The sequence below is a fragment of the Dama dama genome, chromosome 18 (assembly GCF_033118175.1).
Source record: "Dama dama isolate Ldn47 chromosome 18, ASM3311817v1, whole genome shotgun sequence".
Taxonomy (NCBI): domain Eukaryota; kingdom Metazoa; phylum Chordata; class Mammalia; order Artiodactyla; family Cervidae; genus Dama; species Dama dama.
This window is the reverse complement of record NC_083698.1, coordinates 30718254-30734537: the sequence shown is the minus strand read 5'-3', so window position 1 is coordinate 30734537 and position 16284 is coordinate 30718254. Positions and strand designations below refer to the sequence as shown.

At 41.9% G+C, this 16284-nt stretch overlaps 1 protein-coding gene across 3 annotated transcripts in view; it reads left to right on the top strand.

The window, feature by feature from the left end:
• LOC133072156 (ATP-dependent translocase ABCB1-like) overlaps positions 1-16284 on the top strand; it is a 118427-nt gene that overhangs the window by 40731 nt on the left and 61412 nt on the right. The window contains exons 1-4 of one of the 3 annotated variants that reach the window (XM_061165104.1): positions 8728-8864; positions 10883-10934; positions 13223-13414; positions 13842-14013. In XM_061165104.1, coding sequence (XP_061021087.1) covers positions 8759-8864; positions 10883-10934; positions 13223-13414; positions 13842-14013 — 522 coding nt within the window. In that variant the 5' untranslated portion in view covers positions 8728-8758. Of the gene's footprint in view, positions 1-8727; positions 8865-10882; positions 10935-13222; positions 13415-13841; positions 14014-16284 lie in introns of those variants that run through there. The other 2 variants (XM_061165103.1, XM_061165106.1) reach the window with 2 other exon arrangements.

Genomic DNA, 16284 nt, shown 5'->3' with positions numbered 1-16284 from the left:
TGTGAGAATTAAATGGATTCCTCACTTAAGGCTCACAGAAGAGGGTTTAGTAATAAAAAAGTGCTCAATAATTGTTAATATTTGCTATAATGATCAACAAGAAGCTCATGCTTCCATGTTCCTCGCAAATGAACCTTCATAACTTGCAGTGATATGGCTCCCTGTCTCATCTTATCTTTTCAGAACTCTGTGACACTAACTCAGTTTTTATAGTTGTTGAAAGGCATACCGCAAGTCACTCAGCACCTGTTATCAATGTGAAGTTGTCCTTTTCAGGTGCATTTCCTTAGTAACTGTGGACTGCTAGCCATGCCTTTTAGGGAAGGCAAGAACCTCAAACTATGGCCCGTGGGCCATATCTGGCCTATTGCCTCTTTTTATGCCATCTGTGAGCTTAGAATGATTTTTGCATTTTTAAATCACTGGGAAAAAAGAAAGAAAAATATTTTGTGACACATTATAAAATAATTGAAATTTCAGTATCTATACATAAAGTTCTAGTGGAACACAGACATGCCCACTTGTTTGCATATTATCTATGGCTGCTTTCATGGAAGCCACAGACATTATTTTACTATTTATGGCTACTCCCTCTAGGGGAGTTTAAGATGGAGATCAGAAATGAGGCACTCTGTGCTCTAGAGAACTGGCAGAACAGGTCTTCAGATACATGTTTTCAGGATTTGATCTGAGGAGCTCAGTTCTTGCATCTCCTCATATCTAGAAAAGCACTTATTTCCTTCATGGTAACGTTAGTTCCTCTTGACTACCAGAAAACCTTTGCAAAGATAAGTGCTTGATTGCATGAACTCCCCCTTTATCAAAATTGAATATATACTGTACTTCCCTCACCTCTTCTTTGGAGCAGTTTCTCAGAGCTATCTGAGGTGCTGTCTCCCAGACTATAGCCCTCATTTTGCCTAAAATAAAACTTAGCTCACAACTCTCTTGTGCATTTTTTTAAAAGTTGACAGAGTGCTCTATGTACCAGCAACAGTATGTGTCCTAAAGAAGCATTTCCAGCCCCCAGGAAACTTGGTATGATGGGTGGAATGGACAGGGAGCCAACCAGTGCAGTTGGATATGAGTAGTGCTATGATACAGTGATACACAAAATACTTGGGAAAGAAAGGATGGGTGTTTGGCTCCATCTAGGAATCATGGGAGGCTTCCAAGAGGAGGTGATAACCAAGTGTGGTCAGATGTTATCTCTCTCGTGCACACATTAGACATGTTCTGTGTAACAAGTGAAAACATTTAAAAAAAATGTTAGATAAAAAACAAAGCTAATACCCTTCTCTCACCACGACTCCTGATTGCCTCTCCCCTGTCATATATTCTTCTGTGTCTTTATGATTTATCTCTACAGTAATTTTTACCCTAGGACAGTCAGTATTCTGTTGTAAACCTGTTTGCAGAGTCAGACTTCCAGATGTCCTGAAATTTGCCTGGATGGGAAGGATTTCAAAGGTTTTGATGTTGGTCCTGAAGATGAGGGCGAGCGAGCTCTTTGATGCTTCTGGGACCCCAGGCACTCTCAGACCTTTCTTCTTGTCCTTCTCCAGGTAGAACCTCGTGACCTCTTCATGGGGGCAGACTAGGTACCAGAGCCTCCTTGTTGGACAAGAAGTATTCCTTGCTTAAGAAAGCTTGGATTTGCTAAGGCTCTTGAAAGTCTGGGAGTTTTACAGTAAACATAGGCTTTAACTAGACAGTCGTAAAAACTTTTGAGCGAGCATGTCCTCCTCTGCTGCTGTAATTGACCCCTTATAAGCTTTCTCTTCTCATAACACCTTTCTCTATTTATCTTTTTGGTGTGGACCTGATTTCCTGATATCCTACTCCCTTGCATCTCCATCTTGTTAAATTTTGCCTTTGCTTTAAAATCTCTGTTGACTTGGGCCTTGTGAACTCTGGTCCACTCGTGTGACCAGAGCCTAACCAGTGCTGAAGTTCTGTAGTATTCTGTGAGTTCTCATCTTCCTCATGAGACTGTGCACTGCCTGAAAATGAGCCTGAATAAAGGTGATTGTCATTTTTAGACGTGTTGTGCTAAAGGTGACAGGTTGGGTACAAGTGTAAATGATATCCAGGCAGTTAAAGCTGAGAGACTGAATCTTAGCATAAACAGTAGGCCTAGAGATTTGGCCTCACTTGAGTTGAAGGGATGATAAGTCTCCTGGGCTAAGATTTATTGAGCATTTAATATCTTCTGAGCACTCTTCTTAATGCTTTATGTGTATAACGCCTTTATTTCTTCATGGGCATGAGGTTGATATTGTTATTATCTGTACATTACAGATGAGGAAACCAGGGCTCAGAGGGTTGAGTATATTTAATTGACTGAGGTTATAGAGTTACTCACTATTTGAACCCATGCAGACCAGCCCCAAGTCCAAGGAATCAGGTAGACAGATGGAGACCCAGAAAGGAAGACACTTTGAGGACTACATGTTAATCCAGAAATGAAAGTATGTGGGCAAGATCTGCCATGTCTCATGATGTGACTGTCACCCAGAGGTACCCTTAAAATAAACTCTTGATTATTTGTCTCTGGTGGTTCAGTTGATGGTACATGGGTGACTTTTCTTTTTCTCTATAATTATGTCTTGGTTGGTTCTGTTTAGTCTCTGGTTACCAGACCGTGGGCTGAGGAAGGGAGAACAGGGGACACTCAACTTCTAAGACAAGTTAATAATTCAGGGAAAAAGGAAAAAAAAAGTAGAAATAACTTACGTGTCTATTTATCTTTTACCATTTCTACTGTTACCTCACTAAAACTCATATGAGGAACATGAAAACTATTTGTGAAATGCCAGTAATCAAAATAATATCTGTACTCTGCTTCTTAAACTATGAACATATAAAGAATATGCAGATCTTGAGTGTGTGTCCTTGGTCTTGAAAATATAGAAAACACTGCGGTCAGTGTCCTCAAGGCCAGTATGATGGTTTCCGACTAGCTTCCGACTAGAATGATAGCTGATATTTCAGTTCTAAGTACTTTGTAAAAATTTCCATGATGGTTGTTTTTTTTTTTTTTAATTTGCTCAAGGATTTCCTCTGCTCCCAACTATTTCATTGGAAAAATCCTTAGGGATAAATTTCTGGAAAAAGCAAATACCAAATAATGGCAAAATATTTTGCAGTATATTGTTAAGTGTGGGCAGTTTATTTTTTAAGTTTGAGTAAAAACTTAAAATATGTCCAATTTTTCTAGAATAGCAGTTCAGTCGCTCAGTCGTGTCCAACTTTTTGCGACGCCATGAGCCGCAGCACGCCAGGCCTCCCTGTCCATCACCACCTCCTGGAGTTCACCCAAACCCATGTCCATTGAGTTGGTGATGCCATCCAGCCATCTCATCCTCTGTCTTCCCCTTCTCCTCCTGCCCTCAATCCCTCCCAGCATCAGGGTCTTTTCCAATGAGTCAGACCTTCGCATCCGGTGGCAAAAGTATTGGAGTTTCAGCTTCAGCATCAGTTCTTCCAATGAACACCCAGGACTGATCTTCTTTAGGATGGACTGGTTGGATCTCCTTGCAGTCCAAGGGACTCTCAAGAGTATTTTCCAAAACCACAGTTCAAAAGCATCAATTCTTCAGCGCTCAGCTTTCGTTATAATCCAGCTCTCATATCCATACATGACCACTGGAAAAACCATAGTAGCCTTGACTAGACGGACTTTTGTTGGCAAAGTAATGTCTTTGCTTTTTAATATGCTGTCTAGGTTGGTCATAACTTTGCTTCCAGGGAGTAAGCGTCTTCTAATTTCATGGCTGCAATCACCATCTGCAGTGATTTTGGAGCCCAGGAAAATAAAGTCAGCCACTGTTTCCACTGTTTCCCCAACTATTTGCCATGAAGTGATGGGACCAGATGCCATGATCTTAGTGTCCTGAATGTTAAGCTTTAAGCCAACTTTTTCACTCTTCTCTTTCACTTTCATCAAGAGGCTCTTTAGTTCCTCTTCACTTTCTGCCATAAGGGTGGTGTTATCTGCATATCTGAGGTTATTGATATTTCTCCTGGCAATCTTGATTCCAGCTTGTGCTTCCTCCAGCCCAGCGTTTCTCATGATATGCTCTGCATATAAGTTAAATAAGCAGGGTGACAATATACAGCCTTGACGTACTCCTTTTCCTATCTGAAACCAGTCTGTTGTTCCATGTCCAGTTCTAACTGTTGCTTCCTGACCTGCATACAGGTTTCTCAAGAGGCAGGTCAGGTGGTCTAGTATTCCCATCTCTTTCAGAATTTTCTACAGTTTATTGTGATCCACACAGTCAAGGACTTTGTCATAGTCAATAAAGCAGAAATAGATGTTTTTCTGGAACTCTCTTGCTTTTTCAATGATCCAGCGGATGTTGGCAATTTGATCTCTGGTTCCTGTGTCTTTTCTAAAACCAGCTTGAACGTCTGGAAGTTCACGATTCACGTATTGCTGAAGCCTGGCTTGGAGAATTTTGAGCATTACTTTACTAGCGTGTGAGATGAGTGCGATTAAGCGGTAGTTTGAGCATTCTTTGTCATTGCCTTTCTTTGGGATTGGAATGAAAACTGACCTTTTCCAGTCCTGTGGCCACTGCTGAGTTTTCCAGATATGCTGGCACATTCAGTGCAGCACTTTCACAGCGTCATCTTTCAGCATTTGAAATAGCTCAGCTGGAATTCCATCACCTCCACTAGCTTTGTTCATTGTGATGCTTCCTAAGGCCCACTTGACTTCACACTCCATGATGTCTGGCTCTAGGTGAGTGATCACACCACTGTGATCATCTGGGTCGTGAAGATCTTTTTTGTACAGTTCTTCTGTGTATTCTTGCCACCTCTTCTTAGTATCTTCTGCTTCTGTTAGGTCCATACTATTTCTGTCCTTTATTGTGCCCATCTTTGCATGAAATGTTTCCTTGGTATGAAGAGATCTCTAATCTTTCCCATTCTATTGTTTTCCTCTATTTCTTTGCACTGATCTGCTGAGGAAGGCTTTCTTATCTCTCCTTGCTATTCTTTGGATCTCTGCATTCAAATGGGTATATCTTTCCTTTGCTTTTCACTTCCCTTCTTTTCACAACTATTTGTAAGGCCTCCTCAGACAGCCATTTTGCTTTTTTGTATTTCTTTTTCTTGGGAATAGTCTTGATTCCTGTCTCCTGTACAATGTCACGAACCTCCATCCATAGTTCATTAGGCACTCTGTCTGTCAGATCTAGTCCCTTAAATCTATTTCTCACTTCCAGTGTATAGTCATAAGAGATTTGATTTAGGTCATACCTGAATGGTCTAATGGTTTTTCCACTTTCTTCACTTTCAGTCTGAATTTGGCAATAAGTCTCAATTTTTCAGCCAAAGATGGAGAGCTCTATACAGTCAGCAAAAACAAGACCGGGAGCTGACTGTGGCTCAGATCATGAACTCTTTAATGCCAAATTCAGACTGAAAGTGAAGAAAGAATAGTAGTAGTAGTGTAGAATAGTCGAGGTTTTTTTTGTTACTATGGGGGAGACAGTTTTTTTTAAAAAGTAGGTTAGTTACAATGTAAACTCTATAATATAATATAAAAAGCAGCAAAAAATGAAAATAGATAATACCTGACCCACTCTAGGTGCTTAAGAAGTGAGATGAATAAATGAGAGACCAAATCACAGAATTTTATAGGTGAAAAAGAGCCCAGAGAATCATCTGGCCCAAACCCACAATTTGATAGATATAGAAACCAGTGCTCAGGAAGTTGAACCAACATGGCCAGAATGGAATTGCGTGCTAGTGGGCGTTGCTGAATTCCTGGGCCAGGAATCCTGCCTTTTATTCTGGTATTTTCCCCACTCTATTGGTGCTTTCAAATTCTGCCTAAAATTGAAGCAAACGCTTCAAGCCCAACTTTTCGTTTGGTCTTTTCTCTCCCTAAGAAGCCATCCTGTGGGCTTACATATTAGTGTATCAGGCAGGGCAGCCCCGAGGTACCACTCTTCAGCCGGGAGGGACTGTGGCTCCCAGAGCCGCCTCGGTCACCTGCGATGAGCCCGGCCTCCCTGAGTGGCAGGCAAGTGCCAGAGGGGAGTGACCATCTAAGCAGAAGGTCCAAGTTCGTCTTGCTTGTGTCTGATGGAGCTTCCTGCACAAGATGACGGGAGAAATTGAGTCATAGCGTTCTTGAGCTAGAACGGACCTGACAGGCCCTGAAGGCAGTGGTTTACTCATGTCTTTAATCAGAGAATCCTCCTGTGTGAATGATGTCTGTCATAGATGCTGCCTGGGGAAAACAGCTCAGAGAGAGCCTTCCTTGGCTGAAAGTGGTGGAGGGGAGGATCTCTGCTAATTGTCTCTCCTACCGCCTGGCAGCAGTACTGAAGTCGCTGCATATGTTGCCACCACATATGTCCCAGCTGCAGCCTGTGCCGACTCATCCTTTTTCTTCCCAATTCCTCTCTGTGCTTCCACTCACCCCCACCCACTAGTATCTAGTTCTCCACACACTCTCAGGATGAGCTTTAAAAATTTTTTTGAAAAAACTTTGTTTGGCTGTTCTGGATTTTAGTTACAGCATGCTAACTCTTAGTTACTGCATGTGAGAACTAGTTCCTTGACCAGGGATTGAACCCAGGCTTCCTGCATTGGGATTGCTGAGTCCTAGCCACTGCACCACCAGGGAAGTCCCTAAGAATGAGCTTTTACAAACACATGGCAGGTCACATCTGTCCTCGATGGTTTTCCGTAGCCTGGAGTAAATGCGTCTTCCACTGGCCTACCTGGCCCGCCTGATCTGGCCGCCCCCTGCCTCGTCAGTCTCATTGCTTATTGCTCTCTGAGCACAGCCCGGCCACAGCGACCTTCTCACTATTCCACGAATGCCCTCATTTCCTTCCTGGCCGTGGGCCGTGTAGAACCTGCCCCAGCTTCTTATCGTTCATTTCTCCCTCAGAAAGACCTTTGTCCCTAGTCCACTCCAAAGTTACTGTAGCATCACTGCTTTATTTCCCTTTTATGAGTTATTACACTTATCTTGTTGATTTATTGATTTACTTGTTTGTTCAATTCAGTTCAGTCTCACAGTCATGTCCAACTCTTTGCGACCCCTGTGGACTGCAGCCTGCCAGGCTATTACAGCTTCTCTAATGGGAAGAAAGGTATAACAGAAAAAAAGTTCCTATCTTAACTATCTTAATGTTTCAGCAGTGGTACCCTATCACATGGAGTTTGGGGTCTGATGGTGAAAGGATTTCCTACTTGCACAGAAATCCAGTGAGATTAGAAAAAGCGGCACTCTGGCTCTGGGTTGTGCCCACAGTATCTAGAACAGTGCGTGATGTGCAGTATGGCTTGAAAACACCTTTATAACATAATCTGATTTTACCAGTTAGGAAATCACAAGTGTATCCATGTCACATACTTGTTATTTATACTATTAAGTGTTCAGTAGTTAAAAGTACTAAACTTATTGAGATATTTGGGTCAGATAAAAATGTAATTAAATGTGATTCCAAAATGGTATGAAGTCTTTAGTTGTGGTGCTAGACACTGTTTGGTGGTTTAGTCATTAGGTCGTGTCTGACTCTTGTAACCCTAACCCCACAGACTGTAGCCCGCCAGGCTCCATGGGATTTCGCAGACAAGAATACTGGAGTGGGTTGCCATTTCCTTCTCCAGGGGAACTTCCTGACCCAGGAATCGATCCTGAGTCTCTTGCAGGTGGTCTCCTGCATTGCAGGCAGAAGCCTGTTTAGTTGTAGATTTCTTTGCAGTCTTGCTTGGTTTTAGAAAAGGCCTTCCTTCCCCCAGGTAGTAAGGTGGTGGTCTGCTGTATCTCTGTTTAACCCTACAATATGCAAGACACATGTACAAAATAGAGTGATTGTTGGAATATTCTTATCAATGGTCCGCGTGTTGCTGGCTCTGTGAGATCTTTGAGCATCTTGGGAACAGGCTCAGGGACAGCAGACAGAGCAGCAGGGTGTGCGCCAGGGGCACAAAGGTAAGTGACACAGTCGTGTTCTCTAGGCGCTCGCAGCAGTGGAGATGGGAGGAGGAGGTGGATGTAAACCGTGGCGTGTCTGTTCTAGGGTTGACTTAGTCAGTGAATCGTGTGTCGATTAATCTGGAACCCTGTGAGTCACCCTGCTGGAGATAAGCCACTTGGGAAGAGGTCACACTGAGCTCATGCATGAAGGCCCGGTCTTTTCCAGGAGAAAGACTAGGAAAAGGCAGTCCAGGTAGAGAGAGGAGAATGAATAAAGGCTTAGAGGAGGAAAACTGCCAGCACTTCTCCTCTCCATCTCATCTCAGTATGTGGAAAGTAGCTTTTAGTCTCAAAGGACAGAGTTTAGTCTCGTGAAATTTAAGCAACATCTTTTGTCGTGCCCAGTTTCCTCTCCAATCCCAAGGGCAAAGGCTGCAGGAACGTGATGATCAAGCAGACTTGGGCACTGCTTCCTTTTATGCTGTGGTATCCTCGCCCCCTACCCCCAACCCAAGATGGTGACTGCACAGTGCCCTAGCTACTGGATGAGGAGAAACGGTGGGGATGAAAAAAACTGCAAAGTCATTGTGTGGCTTATTGTGGTAAGATTGCAAAGGGACTAATAGGGCATGTTATGGCTCTTGGACTTTGTCCTTTATTCAGTGGACTGTCATTTAAGGTTATTAACAGGGGCAGTATAATTATATTTTTGTTCCCCAAAAGAAGATCTGGTGGCAAGATAAAGACTTGATGGGATTAGAAAAGCCAGTTAGGAGGCTCTTGTTGGAGCAGATGTGAGAGGTGATGGGACCTGAGGCAGACACTGGCTGTGAGGAAGGAGAGGGTTTGAGCGGCTCCCAGACAGATCGGGGGTCACTGAAGCGGCACAAGTGTAGAGCCCACCCTGGGGGTGAGTGTAACCTTCTGCGAGGCAGCAGCTTGGAGGGAGGAGAGGGCATGAGGAACTGGTGGATGAGACCAAGCGAGAGGGATCGGCGTTATGGGAGGACCAGGAGAATGAGGTTCTGGAAGCTGGAGGAGAAAGTGGTCAAGAATCTAAGCAAGTATTTCATTAAAATAAAAGCTACACTTTAATGTTTGACTTTTCTTGTTGGGGAGGGATTAAATAGGAGGTGGGGATTATCACGTGTGCACTACTGTATATAAAATAGAAAACCAACAAGGATCTACTGTGTAGCCCAGGGAACTCCACTCAGTATGTTGGAGAATCTGAAGAAAAGTATATATATGTGCACATACATACACACACATATACATGTACATATATATATACACTCATAATGTCTACAAGTTTTTATATCCCATACCTGGGAGCCTAGATGATGTTTTCAACCATGTATCCACCTCCTTCCATCCACACAACACACCCATACTCCTGCCAGAGCAGCTTACTCATTCTTCACACATGCAATGTTGTCCTCTTTGCCAGAAAAACTTTTCCTCTTGTTTCCCATACCTGTCAAGAGCACACTCACCTGAACTAGGCCCTCTTATGTTGCATTGTAACTTTTGAAATGACTATAAGATTTAAAGTGTGCTCCCTGAATTGATCCAGCCATCTTGATTATGATAATGTATCCTCCAAAAATATTCACCATATATAATATATGTGAACAGGTATGTTTAATGCAGCATTGCATGTAACAGTAAGACTGGAAGCAACAGAAATAGATGCAACTTTGAAAAAACAAAGATACACATATATATACACATGCGAAAGTCACTCAGTCATGTCTGACTCTTTGCAACCCCATGGACTATAGCCTGCCGGTCTCCTCTTTCCATGGAATTCTCCAGACCAGAATACTGGAGTGGGTAGCCGTTCCCTTCTCCAGGGGCTCTTCCCAACCCAGGGATCAAACGCAAGTCTCCCACATTGCAGACATATTCATTACTAACTAAGCCACCGGGGAGGCCCCATATACCCACACACGGACATGGAAAATTGGCCACTGAATGTGAACTGTGGTTCTGTCCTTTAAAATAAGCATGTATGTGTATTGATGTATGTGTATACTTGCATATAGAAAATAAAATCTGAAGAAAAATTCACACCAGAATATGAACAATGGCTAGTGCATGCACACACGTGTGTGTGTGTGTGTGTGTGTTTGGAGCGAGGTGTTAGAGTTTTAATGTACCTTGTCCTAAAATGTTAACATTTGCTAATACTGGATAATGAGCTCACTGGTGTTTATTACATTCTTTGTATCTTAAATTTTTAAAATAAAAACTGAAGAAATGTGATGTTCAGTTTGAAATACTAAATGGTTTAGGGTCAAGTCTGCATTGATATTTATCAGGACAAAGCCCGCAGAAAAGATTTTTCTCCATGTCATCTTGGAGTGGTATTTTATTTCATAAAACATTTTAATCCAGGGACACTAGTATCTCTGTTGACAGACTCCTCCTTAATCACTGCAGCTTTCTTCTTGCAAATAAGCTTCACTGAATTTAGTGTGTGTGTGGTTGCACACAGCCAGTAGTAAAGGATTTGCACAGATGCCCTGACGCTTATAGATAAAATTAGTTCGACCTATTTTTGTGTAAGTTGTTAAGTGACACAAGTTTGATTCATTTTTACATGCTTATCTTTTTGAAAGTTCCTCATTTGTCTGTGTCGGGTCTTAGTTGTGGCATGTGGGATTTTTTTGGGGGTGCGTGGGCTTTTCCTGTTGGGGTGCATGGGCTTCTCCAGTTGTGGCATGCATCCTCCAGGGCATGAGGGCTTAGTTGTCATGCACAGCATATGGGATCTTAGTTCCTTGACCAGGGATTGAACCCACGTCCCCTGCATTGGAAAGCAGATTATTAATACTGGACTGTGGAGGACATTCTATTTATATGCATATTTTTAATGGAAAATAAAGAGACATAACAGTGTATGTTTGTTTTGTGGTGAACTAGGTACCATAGACAAAACAGATTATGGCAACAAGCTGGAGAAGGAAATGACCACGTAAGTAGACATTTTTCTACTATTGCTAAGCCTTTTTGTCTTAATCCAATTGTGATACGGTTTAAAATTTTGCACTATTATGGTAAAGATTCAAAGTTTTGAGGGGAGCACCATCATTGTTAGTTTTTAAGGAGGATACAGTATAGGTCTTTTTCTTCAAGAAAAGAATTTGCTGCCTAAGACACTCTAAAGTGAAGGTTAATCCTGGATCAGACTGATGTATGCATTGGTAAATATAGAATATCATCTGCAGGGAAATTAGAGGGGTTCGAAGTGAGCTTATTTAAAATGAAGTTAAGAATCACATTATTTGCATTGGCTTTGTATTATTAGTTTGTTTCTTGGATAGCTTTAGTCATGATATAATGAGATCAGTTAACAGGATTTTTTAAAATATAACATCTTATTCTGAACAATGAAACAAGGCATTCCAGAATAAATATAGTCTTTTTAACCTTAAATTGCTTTGGAAGCTTTCATTAATGATTTACTTACCTTGAAGTTTGCTCTCAGAACACCTTATAAAACATGTCTAAAGGCATGAGTTGGTGATTCAGAAGAAAATGATTTCACATTATCCTCTAAGTACTCTCGTAGGTTTGAAGAAAATGGACAAATTTGACCATATTTTGAAAGTTGAGAAACAAACACCTCCAGATACTCTTATGGAGAGGCACTTTTTTCATATGATGAAAAACAGTGCCTTATAATCATCTTAAAAGTGAAAGTTTCTCAGTCATGTCCAACTCTTTGTGACCCCATGGACTGTAACCTGCCAGGCTCCTCTGTCCGTGGAATTCTCCAGGCCAGAACACTGGAGTGGGTAGTTGTTACCTTCTCCAGGGAATCTTCCCAACCCAGGGATCGAACCTAGCCTTCCTGCATAGCAGGTGGACTCTTTACCATTTGAACCGCCTGGGAAGCCCGTAATCATCTTATAAATGCTTAAATACAGGTATTTCTTTCTGAGTAAAACATAGACTGGTGGCTTACAATACATTAGCTCATTTTCAAAGCACACGTTCCACTTGTTAATGAGGAACTTGTTTTTAGCTATCTCTTGCTGTATCATTAACACTTGGATAATAAATATTGAGTTATCTATTAACTAAAATTTAGTATTCTAATTCTGTCCTCCCTGATAAATACATTATACATTACCAGGTATAACTTAGGGAAGATACGTTTACATCAGGCTGTGAGCATCGACATCAGCAACTATCTGGTTGTTACATCACCATTTTTATAGTTTCTGTATGATTCATACAAGTTTTTTCTTTGAGGGTGGCAAGTTGTGAACTTTTAAAAGTGGGAATATTGGGATCCTGTATTTCATTTTTGAATGTTTGTTTTTACCTTAAAAGTAACTGCTTAGTGAAGCACATGAGTTTGCTTTTTTCTGTATGAAGACTCAGATAAGGAAATACAAATTTGGCATTTCTAGTTCAAGGGTCTGGTTTTAGAAGATGCTCATGTTTTTTTATTGTTAAACCCTTTAAACTGGAGGGCCTGCTACTTGATTCATTAAGCATTTCAGGATAACTCATGATGGCCAGTTGGGCAGATGATATAAAAGCAATTTTTATTCTCAGTTGTCTCTTGGCAGATTAATAACCCAAAAGGTCAGTGACCATTCCCATCTCTTGGTTTCACTTTCTGGCAAGTTCTGTCACTTCTTTCCATTCCCCAGTGTGCAGAAACCATCCCAAGTGTCCATCAGCTGATACAGGGGTAATCCAGGTATGCAGGATGACACTGGTAGACCTTACCTAATGCTGTGATGCTTTTAGGCACCACTCACGTCTTTCACAAGAACTGGCTTTCTCTACATGCTAATTGTGTGCCAGGCGCAGACGCAAGTGTTTTTATATATTACTTTGTTACAGTTCTTTTTCTTGGCCATGTTACGAGGCATACGGGATCTTAGTTCCCCAGTCAGGGATTGAACCCATGCCCTTGGCAATGGAAGCATGAAGTCTTAACTGCTGGACCGCCAGGGAAGTCCCACTGTGTTACAGTTCTTATCTCCATTTTGCCAGTTAGGAAACTGGGACTTCGAAAGGTGAAGTCAGCCTGTCTAGCAGTTGAGAACTGGGATTTGAGCCCAAACAGCAAGCACGGTCTTCACCATGACATCTGCCAGGGTGGCCGTGGTTGGACGCGGCCCCGCAGCTCTGCTCTGAGGGAGGGCAGGATTGCCGGCTGACTGAAAGGCAGGGCGCCTGGTCCGCTGGGCGCAGGCGCGCTGACGGGAAAGCGGCGCGCGTGCAGCTGTCTCCGTTCTCCAGGTACGCCTACTATTACTCCGGAATCGGCGCTGGCGTGCTTATTGCTGCTTACATCCAGGTCTCGTTCTGGTGTCTGGCCGCTGGAAGACAAGTGCACAGAATCAGAAAACAGTTTTTTCATGCCATCATGCGACAGGAGATAGGCTGGTTTGACGTGCATGACGTTGGAGAACTTAACACCCGGCTCATAGAGTAAGTAGCTGGGTGTGTGTTGAACTCTGACGTGTGCTTCTTATTCTTTTAGAATGGAAACGAGGTCATAAAATCTGTCGGGAGGTAATCCCTGGAGGTAGTGCCCATCCCTCAGAAGTAATTCTGAAGCTAAATTCCTTCTGAGTCTTGGTCGCGCCTCACGCGTCTTTCCGTTCCCAGAACCCTGGCGGGGCATGAGAGGCCCCGCGTGACCGGCCGTGAATGAGCGGCTGGACGTGCCAGACCCAGACGGCCTGTGGGAGTGAGCTTAGGGCGGCATGGTGCCTGCCTGGGACGTTCCCGAGCAAAGTCCTGGGTGTAAACTGACCTGCCCCACACTGAAACACACACACGCACTCAGCTAGATTCAGGAGGAGAGTTCTGGTGTTCATAATCCTGATGTTTATTTCTAACACTCTTCTTTCAGTGACGTCTCCAAAATTAATGAAGGAATTGGTGACAAAATTGGAATGTTCTTTCAGGCAATGGCAACATTCTTCACTGGTTTTATAGTAGGATTTACACAAGGTTGGAAGCTCACCCTTGTGATTCTGTCCATCAGTCCTGTTGTTGGCCTGTCAGCTGCTATCTGGGCAAAGGTAGGTGTGAAGCCTGTGAATCCAGGCTATTAAACTGTCTCCACCCTCAAAAAACACCCCACATCTCCTCCAGTAGAAGGCTGTTTTTGTCACATGATGGCCCTGACACTGTTGTTAAATCTTCTGATAAATCTTGGTGTTAAATCTTGTGTTCACATCAGTGGGGATAGGCAGGTGTGGGGTCACTGAGGTGTCCCCACCCAGACTCTGTGCTGTTATGGGCGAAGGGAACGATGGAGCTCTCCCATCTCCTTCTCTCCCTTCGTGCCAAAGGCACGCTCAGCTCTCGGAGAGCTGTGTTCCCCGGCAGACAGTTCCATGTTCACAAGGAGAGCTTCACATTCAGTGACTAGCACGTAAATCCCATCCAGTTACCATTATTGATGTCAGTGTTTTTGTAGATTTTATTTATTTTGTTGGCAGAACAGTTTTGTCAGCATTATAAATGGCTCTGTGTTTATACATACTTAAGTCCATTGGTGTGAAGACAATTTTTTAAAAAAAGGTATTTTCTAGCCCCTTATGCATGTGCTTCTGATGTCTGCAGTTCCCTGTCACGAAAGCAAAGCAATGTAAATGGCCCTCCCCGTCTCTGCACGGAGGCCTTTCTGTTGAGACTGGGTGTGGTGTTCATTCTAAATGGATTTCATGTAAGTGTAGGTAGCTGTGGAGAGATTGGCCTCGTATGTAGTTTTTAGAGAAAAAGAGAAATTAGAGACAGCACTACACATTCACATGGCAAAAGGATGTAAAATAATGGAGGGCTAAGCAAACCCAAGCCTAACACAAAACAAATCAGACTGCATTAAGAAATTTAAAAAATTTAACCCCGTAGGATGGATATTTTGCTATTATAAACAGTAACTGCCATTTTTTAAAGTATCTACTGTGTCAGGCAAATACATATTTTTTTCTCTTTTTTAAAAAATTTGTTGAAATGCCGTTAGTTGACAATGTTGTGTTAATTTCTGTTGCTCAGCAAAGTAATTCAGATATATATATACACACATTATTTTTCATATTCTTTTCCATTATGGTTTATTACAGGTTATTGAATACCATTTCCTGTGCTATACAATAGAACCTTGTTACCCAGATTCAACTTTTTTAGGTTAAAAAAATCCCAGGAAATTTTAGAGTATAAAATAACAACATATCTTAATCTCCCCCCAAATTAGTAAATGTTAGTTACACTTTTTGCAATATTTAGCTATAATATTTTCTACATATGAAGTAGAAGTTTGTAGACTATTACAGAATATTTTCCCCCTCATTCTATCATATTATCTTCTTCTTCAAAGGCACGAAATACATATTCTTGTAAAGTGTAGACATCATCTCATTTAACAGAGGAAGAAATTGAAGTTCTGAGAACTCTTACTAATTTATTGTTCAGATTAACACAATGTTTGAATGGTGTTCTTGGTGGCTAAACGGCATCTGTTGAAATATTTGGCAAAAGCCTTTGTGTTAATTGATTTTTCTGTTTACTGGCACGTCAGGCAAGTCAGGTGGCAGATTCTTCATATCAGTATTTGCTGAAAAACTGTTCTAAAATGTATTGATGTTTGTTCTAGTTAAGTTAGGGGGAAAAACAGTAAGTTAATCTTTTAATAATTGTGCATTACTTCAGATACTATTTAATATTTTTAATATAAATTTATTTATTTTAATTGGAGGCTAGTTACTTTACAATATTTTATTGGTTTTGCCATACATTGACATGAATCCGCCATGGGTGTCCATGTGTCCCCATCCTGAACCCCCCTCCCACCTCCCTCCCCATCCCATCCCTCAGGGTCATCCCAGTTCACCAGCCCCGAGCTCCCTGTATCATACTTTGAACCTGGACTGGCAATTCGTTTCACATATGATAATATACATGTTCCAATGCCATTCTCCCAGATCATCCCACCCTTGCCCTCTCCCACAGAGTCCACAAGACTGTTCTATACATCTGTGCCTCTTTTGCTATCTCACATACAGGGTTATTGTTACCATCTTTCTAAATTACATATATATGCGTTAATATAGTATATGGGTGTTTTTCTTTCTGGCTTACTTCACTCTGTATAATAGGCTCCAGTTTCATCCACCTCATTAGAACTGATTCAAATGTATTCTTTTTAAAGGCTGAGTAATATTCCATCATGTATATGTACCACAGCTTTCTTATCCATTCGTCTGCTGATGGACATCTAGGTTAATTGTCTGGTTGTCAGTCTTATTAAAAAAGAAATGAGGCCTGGTGGAGGAAGCTGCTTTGTCCGT